The 24,549-nt window shown below is 34.6% G+C and overlaps 2 protein-coding genes and 1 non-coding gene across 6 annotated transcripts in view; all 3 read left to right on the forward strand.

Moving 5' to 3' along the window:
- LOC105256483 (probable JmjC domain-containing histone demethylation protein 2C) overlaps positions 1-9,749 on the forward strand; it is a 271,823-nt gene extending 262,074 nt beyond the window's left edge. For 3 of the 4 annotated variants that reach the window (XM_011266416.3, XM_011266419.3, XM_011266417.3), the window contains exons 12-18: positions 2,648-2,870; positions 3,357-3,766; positions 3,930-4,134; positions 4,572-4,720; positions 4,912-6,355; positions 6,477-6,732; positions 6,853-9,749. In XM_011266416.3, coding sequence (XP_011264718.2) covers positions 2,648-2,870; positions 3,357-3,766; positions 3,930-4,134; positions 4,572-4,720; positions 4,912-6,355; positions 6,477-6,732; positions 6,853-7,171 — 3,006 coding nt within the window. In that variant the 3' untranslated portion in view covers positions 7,172-9,749. The remainder of the gene's footprint in view (positions 1-2,647; positions 2,871-3,356; positions 3,767-3,929; positions 4,135-4,571; positions 4,721-4,911; positions 6,356-6,476; positions 6,733-6,852) is intronic. The other variant, XM_011266420.3, reaches the window with a different exon arrangement.
- On the forward strand, positions 4,768-4,845 carry LOC112638037. Its single transcript, XR_003122868.1, has one exon. It is a non-coding gene; the product is annotated as a small nucleolar RNA SNORD36 (small nucleolar RNA).
- Positions 9,750-11,247: 1,498 nt separating the features above from the next.
- Positions 11,248-22,818, forward strand: LOC105256484 (tyrosine-protein phosphatase non-receptor type 9). Its single transcript, XM_011266422.3, has 10 exons — positions 11,248-11,598; positions 14,911-15,144; positions 15,227-15,316; positions 15,471-15,611; positions 19,988-20,251; positions 20,369-20,775; positions 20,870-21,109; positions 21,424-21,574; positions 21,716-21,923; positions 22,044-22,818. The coding sequence occupies exons 1-10, from the start codon at positions 11,566-11,568 to the stop codon at positions 22,271-22,273; spliced, it is 1,998 nt and encodes a 665-aa protein (XP_011264724.1). The 5' UTR covers positions 11,248-11,565; the 3' UTR covers positions 22,274-22,818.
- Positions 22,819-24,549: the final 1,731 nt, after the last annotated feature.

Consider the following 24,549-nt stretch of genomic DNA (forward strand, 5'->3'; position numbering starts at 1 on the left):
TTTTTAAAAATTTTTGTTTTTTACTTTGAAATGCGTATTGTGTGTTGCTAGCCTATAGTACTCTCGCTTGCCTAGTTTGTCAAGAAATTGTTGTCATCGAAATTTATGTCCGCAATTTAAAGTGCACGTAAATTTGTAATAATAGATGTGCAAGGAAAGTTTATTGTCGAACTTACTATTATATTATTAAATTGGTTCAAAAATCAACGTTCAAAATTGTGAGTAAAAAGAAAGAATTTTAATCAGATAAGGAAAAAAATGTATATATATTTTTTTTTATTGGAAATTTCTTTCTTTTTGCATACTCATTACTTGAGTTGGCATTTATTAGTTTAGATATTTTTTTATATTGTTATATTTAAAGTATGCCTTATTTATATTGTCGATTAAAAGATTGTTAATTTTTTAAGGAATATTTGTTGTAGTATGTTTTATAAAAGAGCAAATTGGATCTGAATCTACTTGACAACATATTATTGAAAAAAATTTAATATAATATATTATTTATGTTAAAATTAAACTATAATTTAAATATTTTCTCGATAATCATCTTAGTATATAAAGTGTAACATATTTGGAAATTATTTCAGAGAATGCTTTGATTTCTTATTTATTTGATTTCTTAACTACGAGAGAATAATTATATAAATGATTATTTGAATAATCACAAACATTAAATTCACTGGAAAGTATTTAGCGCTAATCATTTGTTTAATAATTTGTTGGAATCGATAAAATTGGCATTTATGATTTGTATCAATATAAGATGCCTTTATAATAAAGTTCTCGTCAGTAGAAATCCATAGAAGCATGAATAAATAGTAGCTTCGCTATGCTGCAGTTCTTTAGCTTACAACTGTTGCAAGGTATTCTTGATGGTTAAAAATTTCTGCACATTGTAATTAAGAAAAAAATATTTAATATTCCATGTTATGACAGAAGATAAAAATAATTATATATATATTATGCAAATTAAATTCGAACACATGAGTACTTTTTTTTCTAAATTTTATTTTCATTTATCATCAAAGTAGAAAATTAAATTCATAATTAAAATATCATATATTAATTTAGATTTGTCCGAATATTGCTTTTTTTGTTTCATATTTAAGTAATTTTGAAAATAATATTTTAATGGAATATTCGGAGAAAGAAAATATTTGACAAGTTTCTTGAAAAATTCTGAAATGTTGTCTTGGCAAATATATATTTCTAGTTGTATACGTCGTGTCTATCTACATTTGTATATTGATGTGATATAGTTAGATCATTTCAAATTTTCAAAAATTACCTCCATTTTTTTCAAGTAGTAATTTCCGGGTTTAACACACACGACACAATTTTAAGTTTAAATGCATGCAGGAGGCGCCATTTTCCTACGCAAGGCGTGCATTGTATGAATCACACTTGTAACGGACGTAACGGACAATGTGCGCGTTTCGTATTCACAAGTGTTTCCTCGTTCGTCGTTTTGAACTGTTAGTGAAATAATTTTCGATCGCGCGATTAAACGTCTTAACGTCGATTGCGAATAACAAACAATTTCTCCATGGACAAGTATCGTAGAGGGGTAAATATATTTTTATTATTAATTTTTCCATCGCGACGATTGCAACCTAACCTCGATTCATGCAAAGTGATGAGGAAAACCACACTAGTTTCGACTGCAGACTTTATAATAGAGTCAATCGAATCGAGATTGTAATAATTTTAATAATTTTGATTGGAATGTTAAATAAAAAAAAACGAACGCTTGGAAAAAATAATCCTACTGTACTTTGTACGAAAAATTTCACGTGGCACGAAGACAAAGAAAATGAGAACTCTTGTTCAGAAGACAAAGATATAAATCAAGAGATGATTTTAAGTTATAATTTCTATTTAGAGAATCGTGAATTTTATAAAAATGTCAAAAGTAACGTTGAAATTTTAAATAAAATTTGAAATAAATAAATTTATCTGTGAATTGAAGAATATAATATTAATATAATGCTGTATGTGTACGATAGAGGTTTAAATTATTTTATATTATAATAGTGTAATATAATTTTGAACTTTGTTATTAATTTTGAACAAATTTATTAAATAAATTTGTGAAATTGCAAGGGAAATGATATGTTGCGTACTTGAAATTAGAAGATTCTCCATATCGAACAAATAACGTCAAACATAATACTTTGTAAGAGATACTTGCTACATAATTTTAAAAATCTAGTAGTTATGTTAATTTTATTTTTATACATTTAAAAAAATAAAATTTATCTGAGCTATTGTAAGGTAAAGCTATCTTTTCAAATTTTCTTTTTCGTTATCAATGTTACATATTGATTTTTTTTTTTCATTTTCTTTGTGTCGTGTGAAATTTGGTAACAGATTTTTATAATAGAATATTACAAATAAATACAAAAGTTTTGTAGACTGGAGGATAAATGTTACATGTTTTTTTTTGCGACAGCTGCTTAAGTCATGTTTGTCTGTAGTAGTATTACATAATTTTTAACTTTGCTTAGATTTGATATAGATTTTTGGATTTTATGTGCCGAATGGTAGTGCCGGAGCAGTAGTGTGACCAGTTAGTAGCTTCGGCTAGTAGATGCGGCAAGAGCATGAACTTCCTGACTACTTAATAATCTATGCCCTGTGGTAGGTAAAACGAAAGAAGGGCGCCGCACGAAGGCAACAAACGGCCGCGGAAGATCAGCGGAGGCGGAAAGAGGAAAAGCAAGGCGGCGGAGCTGGTGCAGGCAGCGAGTCTAGCAACGAGAGCGAGGCAGGCTCTGCCAGTGATACCAGCGAACAATTGAGCACCATTCAACCTGCTTCGAGGGTTCGACATACTACGGCCAATTCCAACAATTCCTCGGGAAACGGTTAGTTGATGTAGCTTCTTGTAAATGGACTTCCCATCAGGTGAACTAACTATTCACTTGCAGGGTAAGTGCTTCGTGTTCCATGATCGTATATTATTTCTATCTCTAGAGCTGTATGAGAACTCAAGAGAATCAAGAGTGATTGATAAACAGATTGAATTATGTAGAATAATTCGTCGAATTCCATCTTTGCTAGAAGAAAACGAAATTTTATAAAAGAGCTCTTGGATCTTTTACGTTTTCTTCGAGTTCACCATTTTTAAATTTTTATAATTCGATCTCACGCACTTACCCTGATCCCCAATTACATTACTAATATATGTATATATTCCTATTTTATTATATACATGATGACAATATAAAACAATTGATAACACTATGATACATTATTATTATGAGCTTTTTAACACTGAATTGCACTAAACACACGATTTAGAGTGACGGTTTAGATATTTTGATAAAATCAGAATATGATTTATTATGCAGGAAATAACAAGGAACCTAGGAAACGTGGTAGAAGACCAAAGACTACGAAAGGCAATGAAGTAGGAGGTGAGGATCAACAGCCTCGTCAGAAAAAAGAACGTAGAGACGACAGTACGAGCGGTGGTAACAATGGACCGGGCGGAAGTGGCGGGCGAGGCGATCCCTTTCGTAAACCACCGATATCGCAATTGAAAAAAACTGGGGAAAGCTGGTTGCAGGATGGCGCTTGTTTTGAAGTGGCTCCAAAGCTGGCCAAGTGCCGCGAATGCCGATGGACGCCGCATCAACGTTCCAAGAACCTTCCTCAAAATATCTTCTGCAGATTTTACGCGTTTCGCAGACTGCGTTATACCAAAAACGGACAATTAGCCATAGCGGGATTCAGTGACCCACACAAGGATGCATCCGAGGTAAATTTTCTTTGCAAGATAATTGACTAATAATAAGTGACTAATTATGTGATAATTGCATTTAAATTGTAACGATTTTACACGATTTTTTTAACGTTCAAGTTTTAACTTTCAATTTAAAGTGCATGCTTCTCACACAAGAACTATCATTACAATGTTACAGGAAGATCTTCGATTATGGTTACCAGGAAAAGATAATCAAGAAACAACAGGAAAGGATGACAAATCCGAGAAAAATGAGAAGGACAAAGGGGATCGAGAAGACTTAGATTTGGAAACGGCTCATCGGTTGCTTCGACAAGTTGGCGATCAGTTTTGTGACCTTTTACATCAAGAGAAAGATGCCCTCCAAGAGCACATGGCCGAAGGTAAATTTTTATTCGATTGAAGAAACGCATTTTTTAAATTAATCTCCATATTTTTTTTCTCATGTTTATTTTTTCATGTATATTTTTTCATGTATTAACGTAAAAATATTATACATATAATCGATAAATAAATTGCATGTATTAATTGTTGATTGGTTAAAATTGATATTATCAATACTTTAAATATTTCCTTTTTCAATTCATTTGATTTTTTATGTTATATTACGATTTTACATTTTGTGTAAAACATATAATCATGCAATCAGAGCGTAAAGATAATATTTTATATAAATTTGCAACTTTAATTCGATATTTATTTTGGCACTCTTATTTGCAAAATTATAAAATAATTAGTTAAGCTGCATGTTTGCTTGCATAATTTCTTTTGTTCGCATGTTTTAACGCTTTGCGCATCGATTATGATTACCTTTTGACAGCGAGTTCGGGGGTTGTAGACGGAACAGTAGCGTGGAAACGAGTGATCCAGGGTGTTCGAGAGATGTGCGATGTGTGTGAGACTACCTTATTCAACTATCATTGGGCCTGCGGCAAGTGCGGTTTCGTTGTGTGCATCGATTGTTATAAGGTAAAATATTACACTAAATATATATATTTTTTCAATTAAATATTAGAAACTAAATGATGAAAACATTAATTCAATTGATATTATTGTGATATTATTCTATTTCGAGCTTTTTAACACTGATGTTAATGTAAGATTTTTGCTGATTTTTCTCCGTTAAAAAGAAAATGTTATTAAAAATGATGATATTTTAGGGACGTAAAAATGGAACGATCAAGATCTGGGGCGAAAGTGGAAAAGACAGGGACGAATTCTCATGGCTTCTATGTACAAATAGACAAGCACACGAACCAGAACGACTCATGCTTACGCAAATCATCGCTGGAGACAGTCTTTTGCGATTGGGCCAACGTCTGCACGAATGTCGTGCGGAATGGGGAATCCTTCAACATTGTGCTTGCTCTCTCGTAACTTCGACGCAATCCAACGAAGTTCTTCGAAATCTGATCAAGGGCGATTCCGTGCCTGTTCTTAATGGAAATGTAAAGCAGGAGATAAAGGAAGAAAAGAAGATGAATGAGTCTAACGGCGCATCGGAAAGCAAAACAAACGGCGAAGATAAAAACTCGCCGCTGAACTGGTTGGCGGATGTAGCGTTGCAGAATCAGGACAAAAACGAAAGCGGTTCGAGTTCGGACTCGGATGAGGATCGCGAGGGTAATTACTCGACTTTGCGTGAATTGCTCATTAGACCGTCGCACAAGTCAAATGGTAGCGGTGGATCCAGATCGAATTCGCCAACGACCAATTCGGGCGGTGGTGTAAACGCTACCAGCGCGACTGGTAACACCGCTACGCAAAATAATGTTACCAAGTCCGGCAAAAAATCAAAGATGGATACACTTGATGAAGTAATATCTAGCGTGATTGAACATAGCGTGAAGAAGGATATCAGCTTGGGCGACGCGAAACCACGAGTATTGAAATATTTTGTGCGACGCTACAAGTGGACGCAACGTGGCCGAGAGCCGTTACCAATCAGAATTATGACATTGACGGAAAGTAAGAGCCTCTATCCAGACGTTCCGCACTCCTGGCTCTGCAACGGTAAACTATTGAGGTTAAACGACCCGAATAATCCCAACAATTACAGAATATTCCAGGATCAATGGAAGAGAGGGCAGCCGGTGATCGTATCGGATGTTTCCAAGGCGCTGGACATGAATCTTTGGCATCCAGATTCGTTTGCCCGTGATTTTGGCGATGAGAAAAATGATCTCATTAATTGTATGACCGGGAATCTGGTGCCTAATCAACCAATGCGCAAGTTTTGGGAGGGATTCGAGAACTTTTCCAAACGGCTAAAGGACGAGCGAGGGAATCCTATGTTGTTAAAACTGAAGGATTGGCCACCTGGCGAAGATTTCGCTGAACTATTGCCATCGAGATTCACGGATCTAATGAAGGTTCTTCCATTATCTGAATACACGCATAGGAATGGCAGATTAAATCTGGCAAGTCGTCTGCCTAATTGCTTCGTGAGACCGGATCTGGGCCCAAAGATGTACAATGCTTATGGTTCTGCTCTTCATCCCAGCAAAGGCACGACTAATCTTCATCTCGATATCTCGGACGCTGTGAATGTCATGGTATATGTGGGGATTCCGAAGGATGCCGATAACGACGAGCACATCAAAGGTATGTTCTTAAGTTTTGAATTTAATTCCGCATGACTAATCACAGGATTGCATCCGTTCAAATGTTGAAATAATAATCGATCTTTCGAAAAATAATCATTATGTGACGTTTGTCATTACAGAAGCGTTAAAAGCAATAGATGAAGCAGGTTGTGATGTTCTGACTCGTCGACGTGCTCGTGATCCTGCCGAGGCACCCGGTGCATTATGGCATATTTATGCAGCACGCGATGCAGACAAAATTCGAGACCTTTTGAATGCTGTTTCTTTAGAACGCGGAGCTCGCTTGGAGCCGCATCATGATCCCATACATGATCAGAGTTGTTATCTGGATGGACCATTGCGCGAACGATTGTATCGAGAATACGGTGTGGAAGGGTAAGTGTTATTTTTCACAATATTTATAATCGTATAAATGATTTTTGAAAAAATTTATTACGATGTTTGTACACTTTACGGATTAAAAGGTAATACTTAAACAATGTTAAATATTTGCAGATATGCCATTGTTCAGTGTCTAGGCGACGCAGTATTCGTTCCAGCCGGCGCACCGCATCAAGTCCGTAATCTTCACAACTGCATAAAGGTGGCCGAGGATTTTGTGTCGCCGGAAAACGTTTCGCACTGCTTCCATTTGACCCAAGAATTCCGTGCATTATCCGACACGCATACTAATCACGAAGACAAACTACAGATCAAAAACATCATTTATCATGCCGTGAAGGATTCTTTAACTGTTTTGGCCAACGTTAAAGAAGAGACTATAGCCAAGCTCGCCAAGGCTAACAATGAGACAAAAATAAAAGAAGAGACCTAGCCGTAAATCTTTCGGTACGGTCATAAGACCTTTGATGATAATTTCCTTGATTGGATCTCGTCATGCAAGCGAGATTAATCGTTGTCGGCACTCCCGAATACAGCAAAGCTGACGAAACCGGGAGAATTTGCAGAAGAGAATCTGTCCTCACCGCGGCACAATCATTGAGAAGGTGCGAGGATTTGTTGTGATATATACATACATACATACATAAAAAATATATAATAATGTTAATAAATTTTTTTTTAATCGGGAAGAGAGATACTTGAGTTGCGATGTTGGTTGAGCCAATGAACATTAGTTATACATGTACATTGTTTCATTTGAATTCTCTTATATACATATTTTTTTTGCTCTCCCGCATTTTTTTCTCAAGAGAGACGCTTGTGGACATGAAGTCCGACGAGCTGTACCATGTAAGTGGAAAAAAAAATAAATCGTGAGCCGGATTGCGCATAAATAAAACGCCGCGTCCATTACTTGTGATACCAGATGGACTTTGAATCGTATACATTATTTGTAATTAATTATATCGTGCCTGTATCCAACACACACTGTCTATATTATATAAATGTAGATAATTGTGAAATATTGTGTATGAATTTTTGTGTATGAATTTTGCTAGCAACTACCAGAGAGAAAAGAAGGGAGTTTCTGTCTAGAAGAGGATTTGTCTTTGTGCAATTAGATGTCCTTATGTAGCTGGATCAGAGCGATAACTGTGGATCCATTTAATCGTGTGCTCTGATGATCTGGTGCTTTCGGTATTTCATTAAAATCCCAGCCAGAAATAGCCGATACGTATTCGCGTTTAAGTTTCTTATGTTCCACGCGACAAGGGCATAAGAATAAAAACACTGCCTAACTAATCGGTTCGACGATAATGGAAGAGATAAACCTTTTCGCACTTTTAGTAGATAATTCGTATTGTTCGCGTTTGACGTTTTTTAGAGGCATATTGTTTTCCAATGGCGATATATGTATCGGTTATGTGAGCGGCGGGATATTGCTGCAAGTTTTGTATGTCACTTGAAATAGAAGACATCAAAACGAGAGAAAAAATACAATAATTTCTTCGATATTAACTTTTCGAGATATACCGACGGATGTGTGTAAAATCGTTGAATTAAACATTTTATTGCTGTCATAACCCAGTGACTACCCGGCGTGTAATGTAAACGGGGATATTAATAAGATGAACATGTTATTTTTGTCAAAGCGTATACAAGTCGACAAAAGACAGCGATAATGTAATTATATTGTAACAATACGCTGAGACGCTAAACAAATAAGAACACATTTGCAGTAACATTTAAAAAAAAAAAATAAAAAAGAATAACGACTTTTTAAGTGCCAATGTTGAACGACGTAGGACATTTAAGTATACACGCGTTGTGTAAGCATATATGGGTAAGTAGAAAAGAGAAAAACAAGAAACAAAGAAAAGAAAAATAATTAGTCACAAAATTCGCAGAGATGACAGGCCAAGTTCCTATCATCGTAATAATAGTTTGCGCGAATGACACGAAGTATTTCCGATTATTCGTACTGTCATTAACGATTCGAAAAATGCTGTCGTTTCCGTTTCCTTTCGCGGAATTTAATAGCCCGAATAATTTATGATGAGAACGTTTTCGATATACTTGCGTTCATAATTTTTGAAATATGACAATTACAATAAGACAGCAATTCTCGATTCGAATATAATTGTCGAGTATGTGCGATTTATGCGCGTCGATCGATCATCAATTTATTATATACGGTTGGTATAATAAACACGAGCGTGTAAACAAAAAGAATGAACAGAAAAAAAATAAAAATATATCACTGGCAATCCTAAAATCTGCAAGTTCTTTGATCTCAACATTCGTCTAGCATACAACGACTTGATTAAATAATATTTAACGAATAAATTTTTAAATATCTCTTAGTGTCGATAAGTAATGATTATAAGAATTGTGTAAACTACAAACAACAACAACAAAAATACTAACTCCACAATGGCAGTGTATAAAGTTTTAGGAAGACGTATTTCCGTGTATTATTGCTGCAGACGAGACGCTATTGTTTGTTCTCTTGCTACATGTATATGTACATACATTTATATATATACATTCGTATATGTATACATATATAAATACGAAAAAGAAGGAAGAAGTCTAGGACTTACGATAAGGAAATACACACAATCTTTACGAGACACGAAAAAAATTACACCTTATACACACGCGTAGATAGATAGTTTATTATGCCATTATTATAATTATATATTATCATATTATTACGATTAATTATTACGGCAAATACAATATTTAAATGTTATTAAATATATGCCGAAAGGAGTATGAGCACGAGCGCGCGAGTGTAAATGGTCAAAAAAAAGAAGAGAAGATTGAAGGAGAAAGAGTTAATGATGCTTAAACCAGCAAGGAGATGAAACAGAAAGAATGTGCGTGGTGAGAAAGAAAGAGAGAGAGAAAGAAAAAAATGTTTGCATGATGGTGTATGCTAATTCAGTGAAAATGTGTCAGATTGAGAGAACATGGGGCCGTGCATTGGGGGCGGAGTCGAATGGATAGTATAACAATGTACAGACCTTCCGAATGAGTCCTATGCGAGATATATATTCATCCCTGAAAAAAATTCCATTCTACCTACTTACCTATCTACTTTTCCTGAGCTCCTCCCTCCTATCAACCACCGGTCGCCCCCAGTCATAGCAGTTATGAACCGCGGGCCGGCAGGTCTGAGTATAATTTTTTGTACTGTGTAAATGTAAGAACATACGTTTGAATAAGAAAAATGTTTATATTATACGAAACGCCCGGCGTTGAATCATTGCGTCTCTCAACCCTTGTGTAAATGTCATCTGTGAAACGAATGGATGAGTTTTACAGTATTTTTCGTAGGTGCATAAACATTTTTTTTTCGTAAAAATGCAAGAAAGAATTTGAATTGAACTTTTAATAAAAATATCAATTATTCTAATTAATTAATTATACTTGATTATACTCGACTGAGAGTTAAGAGAGTTATGAGACTTTGTTAAATTTATTACATAAATCTTGATAAGTGAAAATTTTTCAAGCTTAACTTGCTTATAAATCCTTACTTTAATTAATTATACAAGATAATTGCTTAAGTGCTTATTGTTATTTCAATATTATCATTTTTGAATTTTTCTGTTTGATAAAAGCACTTAATTGCATCTTTATTAAAAACCTCAAATTTATAATGATAAAGTTGTGAAATGTATACTGATAAAAAATTAATCTTTATCCTTACAGAGAGAAAATACATGAAAGAGAAAGTAAAAATTCATGATAACATATCAAACGGAAGTTTTTCATTGTCAATATTTCTCATATTATTGAGGAATGAAATTACATTTTGTTTATACGTTAGGAAAAATAATTTAACAGATTTAATTAATATCTTTAACAAACATCTTTATTTGAAAATGGATAATTACATTTACTTATAATTAAATTTAATTATATTTACATTTACTGTTGAATTCAATTATTTACAACGAAATTCAATTTTGCAACATATCAGTCAAATTGATATATCAAACGAACGATATATATATATATATATATATATATATATATATATATATATATGTGTGTATGTATGTATAATGTCAGTGTACATTGACAGCGGAGAAAAATACTGGCATTAGTGTCTGCTAAATTAAACATAATATCGTACAACAATAACATTGAATGTAACTTTTTAATGCATTTAATATTTAATATCATATAATATATATTGATCATATTTTTATATGATCGACGTATTTCATCTTTAAGAATTTTATTAAATATTCTCTGTCGTTTCTTCGTTCTTTATCGAACGTAACGATTTTTCATACAAAATAATTCTTGCATAATATTCCATTTTTATTATCAAAAAAATTTCTCGCTAGAATTACTACGTAAATAGAGAAAGACAAGGGCTATTGTCTATATGTCAATTATTAATTAAAAGAGAGCGCGCATACGCGCCGAGGAACAGCGCACTGTCTCGTGTGCGCGCGCACGTGCTTTCAAGATGGTGGCGCTCGGGGAGAGGGACTTTAGGCTAGGCTACCGAGTGAAGCGTGTCACAATTGCGGCGAGTGCGTGTGAGTGCGCGCGCGGGACGATAGGATGATGGACGCGTGCCAGGATTGTTTATCGCTTCCCGCTGCCGTTGTCATCGCCGACATCGAAGGTGGTGCTCTGTAACGATTAGTAGCAGTGCGTCGCGCAACTGGTGGACAACAAGATGCACGCTTTCGCGGACGAACGTACGCGGCGCCGGGTCTGGAACTGATACAAGTACGCGCTCTGCGCTGCGCCGTGCCGTGTCGCGATACCACCTCGTACATATCAGTGTATTGAGCCAAAATGGCAGCCACGTTAACCGTCGAGCAGGAGCAAGTGAGTAATTTCTGTCAAACGCACGAACTGTCAAACCGATAAATGCTGGTCCGTATCGGCTGTTATCTCGTCCCGGGTCTCGAGACTCCGGAATTCGAGGAAGCGACTCTGGACGTCGCGAACCGCGCGGCAACTTCCCGGGGAAGATACTCGGATCCCCCCCGTGTCTCGCGAAATTGATCTCTGTGTTTATCCGTGACAATGGACGACCTGACCCTCAGCGGCGTTCCCTTTCTTTCGTCTAGCGTTGGAAAGATCGATCCCGGGGTATATATTATCAATTGCAATCTTGGTTTATCGGCTTCCGAATCAAATTCCTGAAGTCGAATCGGCGCGTTCGCGCGAAAGAATGTAAACATGATTTGCCCCCCGTTGTTATCTCGCGGACATTTTAAGATAGCGCGATAAGGATTGTAAACACGCCACACGTCAATCATCGTCTCTTCCGTCATTTCGATCATCGGAACGAGAAAACGCTTGATAAATTAACTACGATCGCTCGCCGGAAATTGGAACGTCTTAACGCAACACGGTGTTAATAATGGCCCATGTTTCCGGTAACCGGTTTTTTTCGGGGGGAGACGCCCACGCGTCCCGATTGGGAAATTTCGACTATTTTAAACCGCTATTGAACGTAGCGTCGACGCGAGTCGATGATAGCCGACGGTGCTTTATTCGCGTCTACTTCCGCCGCTTAAAAATTCACATCGGTGTAATACCCAGTGAGTCGTTTAAATTCTATGCGCAGGATGCGCTTAAAATATCCAAATAATATTAAATCGCGCGATAATTGACTTTATAACGAGATTTCTTATCGTTTCCTGTTAAAATTATATTTATAGGTATCACGATTTGGCGAAGAACTCGATCATTGATTTTGTTTTCTCATGGGAAAATTGGGAACATTTTTATTATTGATCACCAGAGAAATTGTTTATAATGAACGATGCAAAAATTATTATTTCGTGATTAAACAAATATTCAATTTGTAATTTACAAAATTGCTCCAGCTGAAACTGACTTTAAATCAATAGTAAATATTCTCTCTCTCTGGCGCGCGCGCGCGTGCACACACATACACACACACAGAGTCGATAAATTTATTAAATTTATTAATATGTAGAAAAAAATTAATATGGAATGCGAATTTTATACGTTTGCTATTGAACTCAATCGAGTCTATTTAACTGATGACGGAGTGGCATCGCATCAATACGCGGATAATTTCGTGTAACAAACTCTCGGTAAACTCGATTTGCAGCTACAACGAAGTTTCTCCGAAAACGAGATTTTCTCGTGTATCGATCCGTGATATTAAATGTCTGTCAGATATAAAGCTTCATACACTTTTAGCGAACGAGCTCTCTCACGATGGAGATAAATAATCATCGCGTTTTAATAATAGTAGTCTCGTTTCGCGTTAAGAATCGATTACGGCGGTAGCCTTGATTAATTAATACTGATTACGGATTCCGAACTCTTTCTTGCTATAATTATTCATGTCGGAAAGCTCGCTTAATCACATTTAACGTTAATTTGTGTAATTAATTTCCGAAACGGCGACTTTCTAACATCTTGAAATATGTTGAATAGGGAAGGAGAGAGAGATCTAGTCTCTTTATTAATATATATTTAATTAATATATATTTAAACTATCAATTTTAAATTTATTTATTTATTTATTTGTATTATATAATCTTATATATACTATATATTATATATTTTATATATATAAATATATAATATATAATATATAAATTACTTTTTTCTTTGTTATCTTATTTGATTATGATATAATTACAAATTTTATGACTACGCTACAATTGCAAATTTAATCGAAAGAAAATTTCATCGTCAACTTTTTTGTTTACTGTATTATATATAATATATAATATATTATATATAATATATAATATATTATATATAATATATAATATATATAAGATTATATAATACAAGTACTAAGTATATCCATTCAATAATATGCGAGAAAAAGAAAGAAATAATATCATAATGAAATAAACGTCATTTATTCATTCCTCGTTATGCGGTAAATGAACGCATAAAAAAAATCGAGCTGCAGAAATGTGTATATCAGAGTTTATAGTATATTAAATTCCTCGGCTCTCTCTCTCTCTCTCTCTCTCTTTCTCTTTCTCTTTCTTTAATACATAGGCCGACCTATACCACTTAACGTACCGGCTGATCCCCACCGGCTGGTATATAGCGGAAATGACCGATGGGGAGGTAGCCGGACACCGGAAGTTGTATCGGTAGTATACATACATACGTATATATACGCTCACCATCGCCCACGGTCATTGCACGTTTTAATAGTGTAAAAATGATATGTCGCCACACGTTACGACGGTATCGACAATTACATCGTCTCGTCCCGTCTTATCGTCTCGACAGTTCGTAATTTCGTTACGTATCTTCTTCGACTGAAAAGCGAGGATCGATTATGTGGCTATAAAAACGAACATAACTTCGATACGAGTTCGATCATAATTTTGCAGGTAGAGCGTAGCGTTTTCGTTGTAAAAAGACGCAAAGATCATTTTTGTGCTTACATCATCGAAATTTGAAGTCGAAATTATATCGGTTTCGGAATTCATAGGTTGAAAGTATTTTTCTCTTTCTTTTTTTTTATTGCGATTTATTAGGAGACCATGTGTGACGAATCGATGAGCCGATGAATACTCGAGATTTGCACGCACATTGCATTCGGGTCACATCGATCGGGTCGCTCTGATAAAGATTATAATTCGCCGTTTCCTGTTCGCGCGCGCCGCTAACGCAAAGCGTCGTTTTCAAGGTTGACATTGTGCAACGATGTATGTAAGATGCCGAGTGATTATGACAGGGATTTTGTTACCCAATGGACATTATCCATCATGCTGGTGTTTCAGCAACAAGTGATAATTTATTCATGGAATAATTACATTCAGTTCACTTTTGCGACAGTAACAACAAAGACGAAATGCGACGAATAATAAAGATGAAAGATAAAAAAAATAGAAACGTGCCTTTTAAAAAAATATTGGAAGAATATATCTCTGATGTTATATAAAGAAATCTTTTTTATGTTAATTAGTAATATTTATATCTATTTATATAAACATTCTAATTTTTATGAAAATTATGAAGAAATATAAAAATATACAAAATATTTGATCTGATGATAATATAAATATCTATTAATCTCTCTTTCTTTTTGTGTATTATATAAATTAAAATTTATCACATACAAAAAACTTTCAAATATTAACATATAAATATTCACATGTACATATCCTAATCTTTTTTCAGGCTACAAAGGAATTTATAGAAGCTGTGAATAAGTGCAGAGCTGGAAGACGAGCTGGGCCAGTGTCCTGGAGCACAGCGTTAAAATTTTTAGCGGCACGAAAGTTTGAAGTTCAACGAGCTTTAGCTCTGTATGAGCAGCACGAAGCTATTAGAAGAAGAGAGGGATTGGCAATCTTGCATCCTACTCAGGAACCTTTACTCAGTGAACTACGCACAGAAAAATTTACCGTTTTGGTAAGACAGAAAAAACATTTGACACATGTGTCTTGTTCGTTGTCGTATGGTTTATAATGAATTAATATATAAATTATTTCAGCCATCTAGAGATGCAACAGGTGCAGCGATAGCTATTTTTACCGCACATTTACATCTTCCACAAAACACTACACATCAAACAACTCTACAAGTAAGTATTTTATGATGTCTATATTTTTTATTATATATATATATATATATATATATATATATATATATATATTATTTTCTATTTTTTTCCAATCATCACATAATTTTATAAAATTTAAAATAAAGTAAACTAACGAACTTGTTATTTTTTTCAGGGTGTTGTTTATCAATTAGATGCTGCTCTAGAAAGTGCAGAAACACAGAAGCATGGTCTAATTTTTATTTATGATATGTCTGACAGCAAGTATCAGAATTTTGACTATGACTTATCCCAGAAAATTTTAACACTTTTGAAGGTAAGTCGAATACATTTTTTATTATTGATATCGAGATATCAAGGGATCATAATATTTGCATGAAATAAGCCTCAAAATTGTTTAATGACTTAGCTCTATAGCTTTCGTATTTATTAAAAATAATAAAAATTATAATCAACATATGCGCAAAGGAACATATTAAAAAAATAATGATAGTAAAAAAGAATGAATATATTACGAATGTGTGAAGCAATCTAAAAGTGAAGCTTGAGAAAAGGCGCGAATAGAAATCTAAGTAGCGAGAATGTATAAACAATCAACTATATGTGACTTACCTAAATAATCAAGAAGCGCGAAGCTTATTTCCGCTTATTCTCATTCACCGACGATATAATATAACGTCAAACATTTCTCGATTGCTTCCTGTTGCAAAATAACTACGCGTGAGTATTGTGTAGAATCTCGTATTTTCTTCTTAGACACGTCAGATTTTATTGAATTATTGGAATAGTAAAATATCATCGATATTTTCTCCGTATATTACACATCGATTTACGCACTGTTTTCTCTCGAAATATGCGTAATACTTTTCGATGCGACACAATTAAGCGGTATAACAACTAGTGTTCGTCCAAGCGAAGCGGAGCATTGTCAAGCGGAATTAGAAAGCGAGAAAAAAATTATATTCGAGAGTGAGAAGAGAGTAAGTCTTGCAACGAATATTCATTATGTATAGTACGGTCTCATTTCTCTCATCCCTACCGCGACAAAAATGTTTAATCGTGTAGAATATCGTTCGATGCATGAATGAAAGTCACTGCGCTATTTAAATTTCAAGCGGAAAAATGCGAAATAATAGAAGATTGGCTTAGATATACCATTTTGCAAATTAGTAAACATCGTTGAATAACTTTATTTTGCGTAGATTGACATATATAAAAAAATTGTAAGTGTTGTAATAAAAAATAATTTATATTATTGATAGAAAATATATATTTGATCAAATATATATTTGAATGTATATGAAAAGTTGATATGATTGTGAAGATATATATACGTTTTCGTATTAAATAAATACAAATATGATAATTACAAATTTGCAAAATGATCGTTCTATTTACGGTCTAAAATTTTGCAAGTATAAATAGTGTAGTATAATGAATGAAATAGACAGTACGCTCTCCTGAAAAATTTCTCCGGATAGAGGAGTGTAATAATTATGCGAATTACGTGAGCATGAAGTGCCTTTAACATGTTCTAAAATGCGTGGTCCGGTTAACATTCAACATTATATGCAATTTCGTCCGACTGAGGGGCATTACAGTTATTACCATCGCTGAAGTTAACCCAATTAGTCATCGTCGGTCGGTCGAAATAGTCTCGCGTTAATGCTTTGATGCGGTCAGCCCACTTACGTAAAAAATGGTGTCATACGTGATGTATCTGATTCTCTCTTGATCTCTCCGAATACGCAATGTCACTTTAATACCGTCATTATTTGACTAAGTCGTGACATTCTTTTCTTCTTACTCCGATTTTTACACACTTTCATATATTATTTTCTTATTTCAATGTTAAATAATTTATCGTTTTTTATGTATAAAAAGAATGAGGATTCTTATTTCTTCTGATGTATAAGATTTCTTTAAAAAAAATTTTTTTATTTAAAATTATGTAGGAAGATGCTCATCATATCGCTTCGTTTTTCCGAGACTCCCCACTTCTTGACAAGCGGTAAAGTCTGAATCGGCTTTTAGCATATGAGGATGTGCAGCTCAAAGAACAGCAAGGCTTAAGGGTGTTCATGCTTCGCGAAAAGTGGATTTGCAATTACGCAACGAAGCGCATCAAAGTAGCATATAGCATATAGGGTGACTTTCAAAGGTTTCCTAGAAACTTCCTTTTCTAGTGACGTCATAAAGTATGAGTACGTACATATATCATTAACGTCATCGTTAAATATAATTTATTATTAATCGTTAATTAAATAACTCGTGGGGGCGGTTACGCGAGACAAGTCTCATTTTTTTTCCTCTGAGAAGAGCTATTATTGTCGTCCATTATCAAAAGAGTGCGAAGGTATGAAAGACCTTCACGCGCCATGCAATTTAATCGGATTCTAATCGCGCAATGAACCGTACTTCTCTAAGGGATTTGCTTAATAACGATTTTTATAAAGGTTTCAGTACGCAGTGACATTTGCACGTATTTGTACATCGCGAAACTTGCAACAAATTGCTTCACGCATTTCCCACGCATTTATAGATCGCGTGAATAACGGTTGAATTTGATAGCGCAGTGCAATATAAATAGAATAATATAAGCGAATTTGCAAATTCTTATAAATCGAAAAGTATATTCAATAAGAAAAAAATTAGTATCGCATTAAAAGGAGCCAAAAGATAAGAAAGCGATAAGATAGGAGAAAAAGAGTAGAAGAAAGAATTTCATTCATGAATTTATCAAAATTCAATGTGCGTATAAAATCATATAAAAGTTAGACTCTTGCCACTTGGATATCTTCTTCTAATAGCAATCACACGCATTAATTATCGAATAATTACATGAGATTTCAAGATTCAATCTCTGTAGAAATGTTTATAGCTAGCATCAATATTAACTGATCAATTATACAAAGTGCTGCATGAATTTTTCGTCAAGATTGATGCTTCGGTCGGCTCGAAGCCGCAATTGAGAGACACTGGTAGGCAATACGTCACCGGTTGCTGCACCTCCGCTGCTGGCGATAAAAAAAGGATTTCGCGTAAGGGATGTCGGTGGCGAAAAGAAGGGGTCGCGTGTAGAACGGACGACGGCGCATGCGTCCCCTCGCTCGGGATAACCGTCGCGACGCTGGCGGTCAGTAATCATCGTGACCCCCTTGCGGCATCTCGTCGGATACGGTACGAGCGACCCGATTCTCCTCCCCTTCTCGTTCGTTCGATCGCGTCCTTGTTCGCGTGCGAGACCAGCGTTTTTCCACGACGACGACGATCACAACGTCGCCGTCAACTCTCCTCGCCTCCTCATCGACGAAGAACGAAGATTACGAACTGTCAAGTGAGCGCCTCGACGGTGTTATACTAATCTCGCGCTATCGATTAACTGACCGAGTGCCGGCAGTGATTTCGAGCCCCGGTGCTTGGGTAATCGTCACATGCCCCGATCATCTCCGCCAGAGGAAAGACGTCAACCCTCGAAGATGATTTGCTGCCCCTCGATGCCTCGCGACTATTGATATGCGATCTGCGATCTTCCCTGCCGCTTTCCAGGACAGCTGCTCACGGTAAATTTCGACTGTCAGTCGATCGATCGATCGGCCGACTAGCACATCTGGCCCGGCGGATTATGTCTGATTGTGTTTTGCGTAGCTCGACTCGGTAAAAAGTGGTGGAGCGACCCCGCGCAATATACGACGTCCGTCTCGGCTAATTCGAGACGTTTGCGCGCTCGCGCAAATCGCGATCCTAAATTTATACGCGTCTCGCTTGCGGAACTGAGATTTCTTCTCGGAATAAGATCAACGTCAGTGTGCCTTGTCCTCGTTACGCTCTCGCTTACCTCGATGACGTTTGTTGTATACGTAGCCACTGTTACGTCTGCTACGGTGGTGGTGGTGGGGTAGTGAACTGCTGACGTCGTCGACACGTTACAGTACATCCGCCCTCTGTGCCGTACACGGGGGTTAAATTATTCGGCTCTTCCTGAATCTTGTGTGTGTTACCAAGTAATCAAAAAAACGCGCGTTTGTTCACTTTGTTGTATTTATCGTTAATTGGCAATTTGCTGCGACTAATGTGAGAAATTACGATGAGAAAGAGGCAAATATCTTTTTTTAGAGCGCTCTAATTTTCCTAATAATAATCTGATAATCTAATCGAAGCGTTTGATTTTACGTGCATTTTTCACATAAAACATTTCCTCAACGTCGAAGAAATATTCAAAGTTAGTCTATAGTTGGCAGCTGATTTAATAATGTATAATATACGCTGTTCTATTATTGCTATGTCTTTGAAAGGTCAAGCGCACAAGTGCGTTTTTAGAAATTATTTCAGGATAATTATTTGTGATTTGAAATATTATTCGCTATTTCTATTATTGTCAAAAATTGACGAATATTCCAATAATAATTATTTTTAATGTCCTGAATAAGTTATTGTAAATTAAGAAAATCAAATTACATTAAATTAAAATTAAAATTAAAATTAGATAATTTTAAATTTATTGGGATATGATCTGTTTATTACTTTTCATGTGTTATTATATGAAGAAAATCAAACTCTCTTAATTATAAATTAATGTTATTATGATTACAATAGACTAATATTTATTATAAGATAAAAAAATGTATAAAATATCAAGTTTGTTTATACACAAAAACAGCATGTTATTTATATTATGCTCTATTATTTTAGGGTGGTTATCCAGCAAAACTAAAAAAGGTCTTGATCGTAACGGCACCGTTGTGGTTCAAAGCGCCCTTCAAGATCCTCCGATTATTCGTTCGCGAAAAATTGAGGGACCGAGTCTTTACAGTATCCATTCCTCAATTGACATTGCATATCCCACGAGAATCATTACCACATCGTTTAGGCGGCACGTTGGAGATACAGCATGAAGCATGGCTGCTTCATTGTCTTAAATCCATGACTAACCGAGGCGGGGGTGAACTTTGTGAGGTCAGTATTTGATACAACTTCAAATTAGCTGTACGTCATTTATTTCGTATCGATATACGACGAGCTCTTCTAAATTTATTTCAATAAATAATTTTGAATGAAATTATATGCTTTTAGGTCGCCCCAAGAGTAGATACACCCACGTCGCCCACAACAAAGGAAGATATGGTTCATCAAAATCTCAGTGAAACTGCAACGCACAGTACTCCGGCTAGTCCTATAATTGATAAAAACAAACAGATGAAAAATGGTGTGTCGAATATTGCCGACATCGAAATCACCACCGCAAATAGTGAGATAGTTTGGTCGGGAACGGATGAGGCACCATCCCCGGTTCAGGCTCCGTCCTCTGCTAGTTCCGGTTTTAGCGACGATGATAGCCTTCATGGCGAGCCTTCTGGATTTCAGAGTTTCACTATGGAACAACTTGTAGCAGATCTAAAAGCACGAGGACGTGCTGGCCTCATAGCGGAATATGCGGAAATTAGGCAGAGACCACCGGATGGTTCATTTAATAATGCAAAGTGCGTAATAGCAATATTTTTGTATTTGTGCGAAAATATTCCTCCTCCCCTCTCTTCTTCCTCTGAATTAATATTATTGTATTGTTTATTCTAGGCTAAAATCTAACCAATCAAAGAATCGTTATACCGATGTGCTTTGCTATGATCATAGCAGAGTCTGCCTTTCGCAAGTGGACGGGGATGCAACATCCGATTATATAAACGCAAATTTCGTCGATGGTTACAAACAAAAGAATGCGTTTATTAGTACTCAGGGTCCTCTCCCAAAAACTTGCGGTGATTTCTGGAGGATGGTTTGGGAACAACAAACACTGGTCATTGTCATGACTACAAGGTACATTGTTTTACTTGTACATTTTCAGTATAATAATGAACTTGACATCTCGTATAAATATAAAGTTTTGACTATATATATTTTATCATACAGGGGGTTTGACGTAAAGTGTTTCACAAATATGCAAATAGATTTCATTAAACTAAACTAGAAAGTCTTATATCACTTTGCAAACAATTATATAAAATTTTGAGATATTAATTAAAAAAGAGCGATCAATAAGCGCGTCAAACACCCTGTATATATTTTATTATAAAAATTTTATATAAACATTGTAATTTTATATAGTTTTATTATTTTTTATTCTTTTTCAGAGTGGTAGAGAGAGGGCGTACAAAGTGTACACAGTACTGGAATCCAGAACCAGGTTATGATGTACAAGTGGGTGGCTTTACAATAACCACTCTTGAAGTTGATAAAAATCGAGATTACACAATATCCATGCTTCTTATCACAAACACAAAGGTACATGTGTAATTTTATTCTTTTAATTATTATATTTGGTACTGGTTATATTTATTTATACATATATGTTTGTACATATATATTTATACATTATACATATATATTATACATATATATTTATACATATATATTTTCTTTTAGACTGATGAAACGAGAGAGGTTTGTCATATGCTGTACACAGCATGGCCAGATTATGGTGTTCCTAAGTCTGCTTCAGCTTTATTACAGTTCTTATCTTTAGTAAGACAGCAACAAAGCAAATTACTCGCTAGCAGAGGAGATACATGGGCCGGACATCCTCGAGGACCACCTATAGTTGTACATTGTAGTGCAGGCATTGGAAGAACAGGTAGATAGACAAATACTTGCAAAATTGTAATCCAGAATATATGTATTGTATCTTCTTGGACAAAAGAAAAAAAAGATCTTAATACACGCTTGATATACTTCAATATTGACATATTTCCAGGTACGTTTTGCACCTTAGACATTTGCATATCGCGACTTGAGGACACTGGAACTGTGGATATACGAGGAACTGTTGAGAAAATCAGAGCACAGAGGGCCTATAGTATTCAAATGCCAGACCAGTACTTTTTTTGCCATGTTGCACTAGTGGAATATGCGTGTTCTAAAGGACTGCTTAGCGTACAAAATGTCTCTGTACTCTCTCCATCAATTGAAGAGGATTCCGATTAAGAAAATAACAGTTCTGCTATTATATACCGGATTGATGTTCTTCCCAAGTATGCGTATATATGGTATCCTTAAAATAGCCTATTTCTATCTTATAAACGACTGAAAGTTATTTTTCGCTATTTCCATCAATGTAATGATTCAATTTCTTGTTGTTACATCTCACACTTTTACAAAATTGGATGTAATTTTTATTGTTTCAAAGTCAGATATAAATGAGCAAGAAACTTCAGCTTCCTATTTCTTTTATCGAGTTCTGATGAATGCTATATAATTCTATACAAAGGTGCGTCAATATGCACTAATCACAAAAATAAGTATTTTATTAGTAAAATAAGAATCTGGCATGCAACAATTCTATGTATCGTATCTTGACTCTCTCAAATGTAAATTTTATTATGTAACATAAAGTTACAGTATAATTAATCCTTCAAGATTTATTTGGATTTACAAAATTAAATTGAATTTTTAATAGGACAATTAGAAGCATAATCATAGTAAGCATATCCATAATTGTCACCCAGATTTAGTATCTTAATTTAATAAACTATTTTTAACAAATCTATAATTTAATGTGCATTACATTACTCATTACATTATTCATTTTTTGTGTTTCTATAACAATTACGTATAAATTCAATTTATAATTGTTTATAGTTTATTCATATACTTATATACTTATTCATATTTTAAATAAAGCTTTATACACTTGATATAAGTGCAGTGCAGAATTAAAGTGCTTAATTACTACACGCTTGATTACTTTGGTTTAAAATAGTAATATCATTGCGAGATTATAAGTTTATTTGAGAGAGTTAAATTCGATCTAAAAATGAAGAAACTGAGAGATATAGAACTTTAAAATATGAAAAATATAAATGTGATTAATATATATAAATATATATATATATATATACATATAGTTCACAAATTATGACAAATGTGGTTTAATAGTGGCCAAAGTATAGCCACAATTATTTAAAATTATGAGATTTAGAGATATTACTAATAATAACATACGGCTTCTGCCTTACAGAAATATAGATTACACTAGAAAATAAACAACATACTGATAGATGTTTTTGGGTAACCAAAGATTATCTGCTACAACTCTTTGCAAGTGTAGAAAATCGAAATTTTAATATGTATGTAAAAAGAATTTTGGTTATATATATAATCGCGCGGGAAAAATTCCGTTTTACAGGGATTACTAATCAGGGATCATATTGTAGACTAAACAGTTTCCGACGCGACTAAAAGAAAAGCCTAAAGAATGCAAGGCTTTAAAGTTAAGATTTTATGTTAGTTGAATAAACTTCCAATTCATCTGATAATTAACACATATATCTGTTTTATTATAAAATTACGACGATCAAAGATCGTATATACTTGCGAGCATCAAACATTTAATGACAATTTAAGATATCTAGGTATAAATTATAATCTCGATATTAACACTCAATGACTATGCAAAAATTTTACCTTCAACGGATACTATAATATAATGATGAGAAAGATCACAATTAAATACGGAAAAGATATAGACTCGTTATACATTGTAGATGAAACTTTTGCGATGTTTAAACACATCATTGATTTTATACGTAATTGTGAAACAAGTAATATATATCTTTAGACTGTAAAAATGTCTCATTTTCAGGGTATTGTGAGATGTGTATCTTTGGTTCTATACAATATTTATTCTAGTAAAATAAGCAGTAAGATGTAATAAGAACTTTGAATAATACTGCTTTCGATATTTCGATTGTTGTCTTACGCTTTTCGATTTTGTTACTATATCTGCTAAGAACTTGTGTACATGTAACCTTGGATATATGTTAAAACGCTCTATGTCCGATCTGTCTTGTATTCAATAAGTACTCGAATCGTTTATCCATTGAATGTATACGAAACCTGGTGCAAGGAAACTGCGATATGTGTGAAGTGAATCGTTTCCTGTACACACTGGTCATTCGGTGTCTTGTGGATTACAAATTTTATCGAGGGTTATTATGGTATTAGTATCGTGAAGCATTGTGATAGTCGATAGAAGTATCCGAGAATTCGTATCTCTATTCTTCCAAGTACTGCCATTGCCAACTACGCTAATTTCTATTTTTTCATGCTGAATAGTTGAATTTTTTGCGGTGTAATCACGATACGGCCACATGCTCGTGTGTATATGTATATATATGTATATATATTATATATATTATATATATATATATATATATATATATCTATTATATATAATATGTATATATAATGTGATATATATT

This window comes from Camponotus floridanus, unplaced genomic scaffold (genome assembly GCF_003227725.1).
Source record: "Camponotus floridanus strain SB8 unplaced genomic scaffold, Cflo_v7.5 scaffold1, whole genome shotgun sequence".
Lineage (NCBI taxonomy): Eukaryota > Metazoa > Arthropoda > Insecta > Hymenoptera > Formicidae > Camponotus > Camponotus floridanus.

Coding starts and splice junctions, on each gene's coding strand:
- LOC105256484 (XM_011266422.3), top strand. CDS start 11,566: ATGGCAGCCACGTTAACCGTCGAGCAGGAGCAA. Junction 11,599..14,910: donor TAACCGTCGAGCAGGAGCAA/GTGAGTAATTTC, acceptor ATCTTTTTTCAG/GCTACAAAGGAATTTATAGA. Junction 21,110..21,423: donor GTCATTGTCATGACTACAAG/GTACATTGTTTT, acceptor ATTCTTTTTCAG/AGTGGTAGAGAGAGGGCGTA.